The sequence below is a fragment of the Hipposideros armiger genome, unplaced genomic scaffold (assembly GCF_001890085.2).
Source record: "Hipposideros armiger isolate ML-2016 unplaced genomic scaffold, ASM189008v1 scaffold_1138, whole genome shotgun sequence".
NCBI lineage: Eukaryota > Metazoa > Chordata > Mammalia > Chiroptera > Hipposideridae > Hipposideros > Hipposideros armiger.
Window position 1 is genome coordinate 463396 of NW_017732488.1, and position 9863 is coordinate 473258.

The window sequence follows — 9863 nt, forward strand, 5'->3', positions numbered from 1 at the left end:
AATGGAATATTACTCAGACATGAAAAACGAAATATTGCCATCTGCAACAACATGGATGGAACTGGAGGATACTGTGCTGAATGGAGTAAATCATACAGAGAAAGACAAATGTCATATGATCTCACTTATATGTGGAACCTGAAGAACAAAATAAATGAACAAACAAAACAGAAACAAACTCATAGATACAGAAAACAAACTGATGGTTGCCAGATGGGGGTTGAGGGTGGGTGAAAAAGGGGAATGGATTAAGAAGTACAAATTGGTTGTTACACAGTAGTCATGGGGATGTAGGGCATAGCACAAGGATTATAGTCAATAATATTGTAATAATAATGGTGTCAAATGGGTACTAGATTTATTGGAGTGATCACTTTGTAAGTATAAAAATGTCTAATCACTGTGTTGTACACCTGAAACTAATATAATATTGTAAGTCAACTGTAATTGAAAAAGAAATAAATTATTAAAAAAATAAATGAATGGGACTATATGCAACTAAAAAGCTTTTGCACAGCAAAAGAAACCAAAACAAAACAAAAGGGCAACCAACCAAATGGGAGAAGATATTTGCAAACAACCCCTCTGACAAGGGGCTAGTATCCAATATGTACATAGAATTCATAGAACTCAACAACAAAAAACAAGCAATGTAATTAAAAATATGAGCAGAGGAACTAAACAGGCACTTCTCCTAAGAAGACATATAAATGGCCAACAGATATATGTAAAGATGTTCAACTTCACTAGCTATTAGGGAAATGCAAATCAAAACCACAATGAGATACAGCCTCACACCTGTTAGAATGGCTATCATCAACAAGACAAATAATAACAAGTGTTGGAGAGGTTGTGGAGGAAAAGGAACCCTCATACACTGCTGGTGGGAATGTAAACTGGTGCAGCCACTATGGAAAACAGTATGGAGTTTCCTCAAAAAATTAATAGAATTACCATACAACCCAGCAATCCCTTTTCTGGGTATCTACCCCCAAAATTTGAAAACATTTATCCATAAAAGTATATGTAGCCCTATGTCTATTGCAGCATTGTTCATGGTGGCCAAGACATGGAAACAACCAAAGCGTTAGATGTGTGACTGGATAAAGAAGATGTGGTACATATGGAACACTACTCAGCCATAAGAAAAGATGAAATACTGCCATTTGCGACAACATGGATGGATCTTGAGAGTATCTAAGCAAAGAGTATCTATGCTAAGCAAAATAATTCAGATGGAAAAGAACAAGAATCATGATTTCATTTGTTTGGAGGATATAAAACAGAAAGCAACAAAGAACAAACAAAACCACCAAACTTGTAGACACAGACAACAGTATGGTGTTTACCAGAGGAGATGGGGTTGGGGGGAGGTTGACGAGGGCAAAGGGGGTCAAATATATGGTGACAGAAGGAGACCAGACTTTGGGTGGTGAGCACACAATGCAATGTACAGATGATGTGTTATAGAATTGTACACCTGAAACTTATATGTCATTAACCAATGTCACCACAATAAATTTAGTTAAAAAAAGAAGTATATGCAGTGTGGGTTGTGGGCACGGTAGGCTGTGGGTATACTCTTTGTGAAGGATCAGGGATGCATCCTGTATGAAGGAATTTGATACATGCTTCCACGTTATGTTTTACCATTTTGTTCCTATTTAATATTGCTCGGGAGGATGGGAAGGTCCAGAACAGGAACCAGGGACCAGAAACCTCCGGGATAGTGGCCGTTTTGGGTGGCGATCTGGGAAGTGCTGGAAAGGCCAAAGGGAGGACCAACCCTAGGGGACTGTGGATATGAAACCTTCAGGGCATCTCTGCTGGTCTTACCTGAGCGAAGTCAGTCTGCAGCTGGAGTAGAGGGAGCTGACACTGGTGTTCCTGAACAAGGGTTCGAGCTGTTGAAGAAGGAAAGGAAGATAAGGAGAGGGACTGAGAGGGAAGGACAGAGGCAGGGCTGGGACTGGGTAGGCAGGGCCGGCACCAGTTGGGAGGCTGGGAGAGATGAATGGGGCCTGGAGAGGTGGCAGGGCTGGCAGCAGTGAGCCGTGCAGGAATGCAGTGGGCGGGACTCTCACCAGGTGCTGAAGAATCTTCTCTATTTTGTTGAACTTCATGGAGCCCAGAGGCTGCATGTCATTCATGTAGTGCAGGTTGATGATGGTGAAGTTAAGGGTAAATGGCACCAGGGCAGGGCCAGTGACTGCAATGAGGGTGAGAGAGAAGTCATGCCCCAAGTTACTTTCCAGCTAGATTTAGTGGTCAGGGGTGGAGGCAGGGGGAGTCTGGTATTCACATCCAGTGCAAGAGCTCAGAATGTCTCATCCCAGAATGGGAAACTTTATTTTGAAAGACACAAATATTAATGATAATAATGACAATAAAAACACCAGCAATAATAAAAGCTGATGTTTGGTAAGAGCTTACTCTGTGCAAGCACTTTTCATCCCGTATCTCATGTAATCCTCACACACACCCGGGAGGTGTGTCCAACTGACAGAGAATAAATGTAAGTTTCAGAGAGGCTAAGTCACTTCCCCAAGGCCACACAGCTATTTTAGTGCAGAAACTCAGGTTCTAGAGTTTGAATGACTTAGGGTTGAGTCCTAAGTCTGCTGGCTGTGTGACCTCAGAAAAACACTGAGCATCCAAGAACCAGTGTATGCCTCTTTTAAATGGAGAAATAGCAGTGCCTACCCACAGGGGTTAAAGATCATGTATGTAAAGCAGGGTCCCCGTCAGGTGACAAACAATCATTGAATGCTGCTGTCATGTCTTCATTGCCACTGTTGTTGTTATTACTCATATCTGCTGAGCCCTTTAGTCTCTGCCCTTTGGGGATTAGTCCTGGATGTACCCTTGATTATTTCCATGCCATTCTAGCAGAAGGTGAAACTTTGGAAATTGTTCCAGAATGTACCACTGGATGTGATCTCACTAATGGACACCCACACTTCAGGTCCCATAAGGCCAGCATGGTCAAAGGTTGGTTCCTGGCAGGTTACTTGGGGAAGATTATTAAAAATGGCCAGCAGTTCTTCACCTCCCTGCATCTATACCCTTGCAATGTGGTGTTGCAGCCCTTCCACCAAGAAACAGAAGGCTATTTCTCAAGCTCTCGACTTTGGCTTGGCCTTGACTGGCTTTGGCCAATGGGATGAGAAAGGTGTGATGCCAGCAGTTGAAAGGCACTTGTGCACTGAGGCTTGCCCTCTCTTGCTGCCAGGAACTTTAGGACCACTGTATGAACTAGCCGGAGCTAGCCTGTTGGATGATGAGAGGCCACATGAGGGACAACTGGGTCACCCCACCCATCAGTCAGGCATCCCCCAGAAGCAGAGTCACCTTGCTAACCTGCAGGTGGCTGCAGACACACGAGGAAGCCTAGTGCAGACCAGAAAAACTGCAGTGTTGACTTCATACTCATGAGAAGTAAGAACTGATTGTTTCAATCCAGTAAAGTTAACTGATACAAAACTTTAACAAAAAGCAAAGAGTGAATTTAAAGGAGCCACTCCTTCAGTCTGGGATTGAAAACCTGGAGTCACAGAGCTCTCCAAATAAAGGAATGGGTTGGACTGGTTTGTGATGAGGGCGTTCCCCCCACCTCCCACCCAAATTATCCTTTCCATACCGTCCCCTTGCCTTGACCCGCCTGTGCATATTCTCTTGCCTTCTCACTGCAAAGCACAGAGGCATGTAGCGGGGAAGGAAGTGCTCATGGAGAGAAATCTCTTACCTGTAGAGCTGGAGAAGGAGACTGAAGCTGCTGAGGTTCCCAAGGAGGGTGTGGAAGTCACAAAAACTGAGGAGAAAGCATAAAAAATTAGAATGATGCAGTCTCACCTTGGAGATGCCAGAGACAGGGGGCCTTGATGTCCAGCCTGAGTTACAGAAGTTGGGTGGGGGAGAGGGGTGTAACCAGGGCCCTAAGGCTTTCTTCCCACCCTTGAGGCCCTGGATACAGGGAGAAGGGATCAGCTGCCCCCAGAAAGCATTGTGAGGCCATGGGGCTGTCTAGAGTTTGAACTCTTACCACTGGAGATGGAGGTCAAGGCTGGTCTGGTATAACCTGCAGAGAGCAAGTAAGAGTCAGGTGGGATATTTGAGAGGCTTAAGGAAGAGATGAAAGAGTTGGAACATTGGTGGAAAAGTAGAAGCCATCAAGATGTTGTGTCACTTCCAGATAGTGGGTTGTGCCCCTTATAACCTTTCTCTGACTTTCTGCCTCTCTGTGTGTGATAGATACACACATGGTGAGCGAGGGGGACCTCACAAGGAAAGAAAAGTGAGGAGAGAGAAATATGGAAGCATACATAGTTGTATCCTCTGGCCAGAGCTCAGAGCATCAATGGAAGTGTCCACCTGGGGTGCAGGAGAAGACCACTGTCACCACCAGATGCTCACCATTGACATAGAGACGATCCCTGTCCAGGATGTAAGGACCGAGCCAGGTGACACTGTGGGTCTGTTGGCTCAGCTCCCAGTAGAGCCGCTCCCTGTCCAGCATGAGGCCTGCAGGGTCAGGATGGTGGGTACAGATGGTGTCAACTCCAGTGGCTGCTCCGCCCTTTTCAGGCCTGGAGAGAGAAGGACATGGATATGGCGACAGGACAGAGACATCCTGATAGGACATCATTTTCTCTGCCCACTTCTATGTTGATGCTCACTTATCTGCTCTCCTGATCCAGGCACGAGCCTCTCACAAGTGGAGGGGAGTCTTTGAGCCACAAAGGACCAGAGTGGATGTCAGACAACTATCAGTTCAACCTTAGCTCTGTCACTTGTTATATAATCCACAGAAGCTTCTCTGACTCATTTCTCTCATCTTTGCAGTGTTGGAGAATGCTGTAACCACCTTGCCAGAATGTGGTAGAATTCAGAAATGACTGATATAAAATAACTAGCCCTCCTGATAGGTACATTATTAAGTGCTAATTAATTAATTGTAAAATTAAATGTTTACAGAGCACCCACACAGTCCCTAGTGAAACTGGACAGCAGCTCTAAACAGAGACTTATCAGCTCTCGGAAAGCTAGTGCAACCCAATTTTTAGACCTGAGCATCTGAGCCCGAGATACTGCATAGCAGAGACCCCACCCACTGCCCACCTGACTCTTTCATTACTATCTCTCTGGAGCAGCAGGAAAAACGAGTCCTGAAGGGATAACCTGGGAGATCCAGCAGGTTGCACTGCCAGAGGGCATTACTGGGGAGAAGCATGCCTGCACCTCAGCAGGATGGAAGTAACCTAGAGTTAAGCTGCTTCTAGCTCAGGTCTCCTAGAAACTTGATCAAGGTACAATGCCCTTTGCATTGCCTGGTGATGCTGCCTGTGGTGAAAATGACCTGCATCTTTTCTGTGAGGACCTTAAACGAACATCAATACCCAGTAGGAAGTTATAGCTTTGAGCTTCCTTGGGTGTGGGGTGACCCTGTTAAGTGGGCAGGACTGTTACAAGGATATTGGTTCCTCTTTGGGACATGGTATATCTAAGCCAGGGTGGATCTGGCACCTATCCATTGAGGTTTCATTTCTTTGCACATGGACGGTCACCTGGAATGCCAAAAGAATAGCCCTTGGAATGAATATCAAGTGCATCCTTGCAAAAACAAAATTCCCAGCACTGCCTGGCTGGCATGCTGTTTCCTGTCCACATTCTTCTAAGTAAAACTGTAGTCATGTATGGCCCATTCAGATCTTGTAAGTCTGACTGTCTGATTGGATTTAGGATGATCCAGAGAGGGCAGTGCACAGCACTAGCACCAGGCCTGGGAATAGGGTGAGGCAAGCAAGGTGCCCAGATGTAATATTTAAGGACATGGAACCTCTCAGGGTTGTTCAAGTATAGCGTTAACACCTGAGGATTGGTGCCTCCTTAAATGCTGTGTCCTAGGCACCTCACTTCCTTGACCCTAGTTCAGGCCCCGGCTGGCCCAACCAGCCCATACCTTACTACACCTCTTATGGGAAGACAAAACGGAGTCTCACCTCAGTGTGGTCAGTCTGCAGCCAGTGTACAGTGAACCAATGCTGCTGTTGGTGAACAGGGGCCTGAGCTGAGGAGGAGAGAGTGGTGGATAAAAAAATAAATGTAAAACTAATATAAAATTTATAAATGTCTAACCACTACGCTGTACACCTGAAGCTAATATAAAATAATATTGAATGTCAACTGTAACTGAAAATTTAGAAAAGAGGGGAAGGTGAAGAGGAATAAGAGGTCCACCTTTCCAGGTATAAAACAAATAAGTCATAGGGATGTAATAATGTGATAATGTTGCATGGAATCAGATGGTTGCTGGACTTATGATGATCACTTCTTTAGGTATATAAATGTTGAGCAACTGTGGTGTACCCCTGAAACTAATATAATATTGTATGTTAGCTATATTTTAATAAAAATCTTAAAAAATAAATCTTAAAAAACCACAATATCTTAAAATAAAACAACAACTCCCTAATCATCTCACACCACATTTTTAATTCTCAAAAGGACTCTTTGGGATAGGTGCTTTTATTGACTTGGTTTTACAGATGAGTAAATGGCAAATCACTACTCCTAAGTCACATCACTTGTCTGTGGCAGTTCCAAGTTTTAAACCTGGAACTTTCTGCCTCCCCAACCCTCCATATCCTCCAAAAGTGTAGCAAGGAGACTGAAAGAGGGTGGGGAGGAAGGGAAAAGAGAAGTGGGTAGCCAGGGGCCCTCACCAGGCGTTGTACAACTGACTCTATGAAATTGAACTTCGCAGAGCCAGGCCACATGTTGTCCGTGTGGCGCAGGTTGGTGATGGTGAAGTTGACAGTGAAGGGCACCAAGGCAGGGCCACCAGCTGCATAGGGAGGGGGAGGAGAGGCCATGTGGAGTTAGTGTTAGACCAGATGTGGGGCAAAGGGTGACTGGGCCACAACCCCTGCCTGCTTGGGGACCTCATTCTCTTAGACATAAGAGAGGTGTACCCATGCCTGGGGCTTTTTATGGGTATTATTTCCTGTTCATCTGAGGCTGGAGATGGATTGGGGGTGGGGAGTGGAGGCAGTGTATGTTCTATTTCACATGGTTCCCAACTTTGGCCATATACAGAAACTAAAGATGGTGGTATCGGGGTGTTACATTCATGATCCAATGATGGTGCCTGGGTATTAGCTCCTAGGTTATTTATTTCTTCACAGCATGCTGGGATCCATTAGTTCAAAAGCTTAAAAGAACTAAACTCAATTTTTTACACATCCATTTGTTTTAAGCGTAGCCCAAACAAGCATATTTTAGCCATTTTTGAGCTTGCCTGTGAAGCTGCACCCAACATCTGATAGCAATAAAAAGGATACGTTTTGTGGCTATAAACATCCTAAGCCATGACTGCCCTTCAGAGCTGTCTAACCCAGAGACCTCCTACAATGGGCTGCTGAGTGGCATCACATAAATACATAAACCTCCTCTCTAATCCTCTCCTCCCCTGGGAGTTCCCTTGCCTTTCTCTCCTGAGTAGTGATCCCCATGCCATTACTTCTTGGAGGTGTTTGTTCTGAGGGACATCCCCTGCAGACATACCAGTGTTGCCCAATAAACCTTGTGTGTGCTAGTGCCATCTAGTGGTTATATCCTTTTCCTTGCTCAACCTGATGTCCCTCAAAACCCCTATGCTGGGTTGGACTGGCATGAGAATAAGTGAGAAATGTGTAGTTGAGGAGCACAAGCTTATCTTGGCTTGAGCCAATTTCTTCCTCCTACCAGGGCACCTTTGAGGACCCTCCCAGACAAGTTCAACCTTCAATGCCTCATTTGAGAATTTGCCTGAGGGGCAATTTGCCAAATAATATTTTTTCCCAGTTTACTCAATTTACTGACTTAATAAGGCTTATTTTATGAATAATTCTTCCCAAGTCTGTTCTTATAAAAGAGACTTTCTAGTCAAGGAAAGCAGCTTTCTAGCCAAGATGGCAAAGTAGGTAAGCACTATGCTCACCTCATCCCAGGACCACATCACAATTACAATTAAACTACAGAAATACCATCTTGAGAATTACCTGAAGCCTAGCTGAACAGAAGTTCTGTAACTAAGGATATGCAGAAAAAGCCACCTCAAGACTACTTAGGAGGAGTGGAGATGCAGAAGGTGCTGGTCTCACACCCACATGTAGTGGTTAAAAATCAAGAGAAATATCTCAGCTGTGAAGGTCCCCCTTGAAGAGTGAGGGGTTCCAGGCCCACACCAGGTTCCCCAGCCCAGGGTTCCAGTGCTTGGAAGAGAAGTCCCCATAACTTCTGGCTGTGAAAACCAGCAGAGATTGTGACTGAGTGAGATGAAGTTGTGGCTGGATCCCAGACCCTCCTCTTAAAGGCCTGCACATGGACTTACTCACTGGTGGATTCACTCGCTCTGAGCTCCAGCACTAGGGCAGCAGCTCAAAAGGCACCAGGGATATATGGGGAGGAACTAAATTGTCTGGCTTTAGGGCAAGGGCTGGAGGGGCAGCTGTCTCCCATATATAAGTGCTGGCAGAAGCCATTGTTCCTTGGTTGAGCCCTCCCCCTGCCACAGCCTGAACAGATATTGTGAGTCTCCATTAACCCAGCTAATACCATTTACCCCATCCTGGCGATTCCCTGAGACCCTGCGCCACTCAACTTGCAGGCCTACCCAAGCTGTTTTCAGTGGATATTCTATACAAATGGCCTGTCTTGGCTCATGCTGTGGAATTTCCTAAAATCACTCGAGGGTTCACAAACCCCAAACAAACAGCATCTGGCCTTGGCATGCTCTGTTCCTCATGCTGAGCAGCCCCAAGCCCAGCACTAGTGGAAGCCAGCTTTAGTTCACCACTTGGCCTCTCCCAGGCACCCCCAAGACCAGCACAAGTAGCAACCATCTGCAGATCACTTCGTAGCTCACACCAACTGACCCCAGGCAGGAAACAGGTAGCAGCTGTTCTTCGCCTGCACCAGTCTTTTCCAAGAGACTCCAGAATGAATACACCCAATGGTCAGCTTCAGGCCACTCCAGAGCACCATCCAACCACCTCTACAACTGACACCAAAGGGAAGACTTGAAAGGCACCAGAGCCCTGCTAAAGTGAATCCTGCTCTGCACAACAGCTCCTCTGGTGTTGTCACAGTCATTCACCACAATCAATTAGTCTGAGGGTCAATCCCTCGTACTGACATTCTAATAGGAACCAAAGTTTAACTACAACAGGAGGGCACACACAACCCACAAAGGGAACACAGCTGGCTCAAGTAACCATGAAGGCTGTGCCACTGGGCCCCACAAAATAGATACCACATAAAGCCAGTTTACCAAGATTAGGAGATACCCAACCAGAACAGCAAACCAAAACATCAAATAGAAAAAAAGGAATATAAAAATGAGGATAGTTTAAGGGGCCATTGAGACAACATCAAGCATCACAACTTTCACAGTATAGGGGTACAAGAAGGACAAGACAAAGACCAAGGAATTGAAAAACTAATATAAAAAAATGATGGAAAACTTCCTTAACCTGGTGAAAGAAATAGACAAATAAGCACAGAGAGTCCCAACAAGCTGAACTGAATGAACCCACACCAAGACACATCATAATTAAAATGGCAAAGGTTAAAGACAAAGGGAGATTCTTAAAAGCAGCAAGACAAAAGCAGTTAGTAACCTACAAGGGAGGTCTTATAAGACTATAAGCTGATTTCTCCACAGAAACTTTGCAGGCAAGAGAGCTACAACAACAGCCAAGGTGGACCTAGGGATCCCACTTCTGAGTATTTATCCAAAGAAACCCAAAACACTACCTCAAAGGGACATGTGCATAAATATATTCACTACAGCACTATTTACAATGGCCAAGATGTGGAGGCAA

The 9863-nt window shown here is 45.2% G+C and overlaps 1 protein-coding gene across 1 annotated transcript; it reads right to left on the reverse strand.

Annotated features, from left to right (window-relative positions):
* Window positions 1-1660: 1660 nt before the first annotated feature.
* LOC109376482 (mucin-16-like) lies at window positions 1661-6872 on the reverse strand. The gene is made up of 8 exons (XM_019632408.1): window positions 6723-6872; window positions 6000-6067; window positions 4414-4586; window positions 4043-4078; window positions 3746-3811; window positions 2085-2209; window positions 1837-1904; window positions 1661-1760 (listed from the first exon to the last, which is right to left on the reverse strand). Exons 1-8 carry the CDS (start codon window positions 6870-6872, stop codon window positions 1661-1663), a joined length of 786 nt encoding a protein of 261 aa, XP_019487953.1.
* Window positions 6873-9863: the final 2991 nt, after the last annotated feature.

What these genes read in the sequence shown, in the direction of transcription:
- LOC109376482 (XM_019632408.1), bottom strand. Translation starts at nt 6,872, where the DNA reads ATGGCCTCTCCTCCCCCTCCCTATGCAGCTGGTGGCCCTGCCTTGGTG. An exon ending in CTTGACCTCCATCTCCAGTG is followed by an intron (nt 3,812 to 4,042) that starts GTAAGAGTTCAA and finishes CTTTCTCCTCAG; the next exon opens with TTTTTGTGACTTCCACACCC. An exon ending in AGAAGATTCTTCAGCACCTG is followed by an intron (nt 1,905 to 2,084) that starts GTGAGAGTCCCG and finishes CTTCTTCAACAG; the next exon opens with CTCGAACCCTTGTTCAGGAA.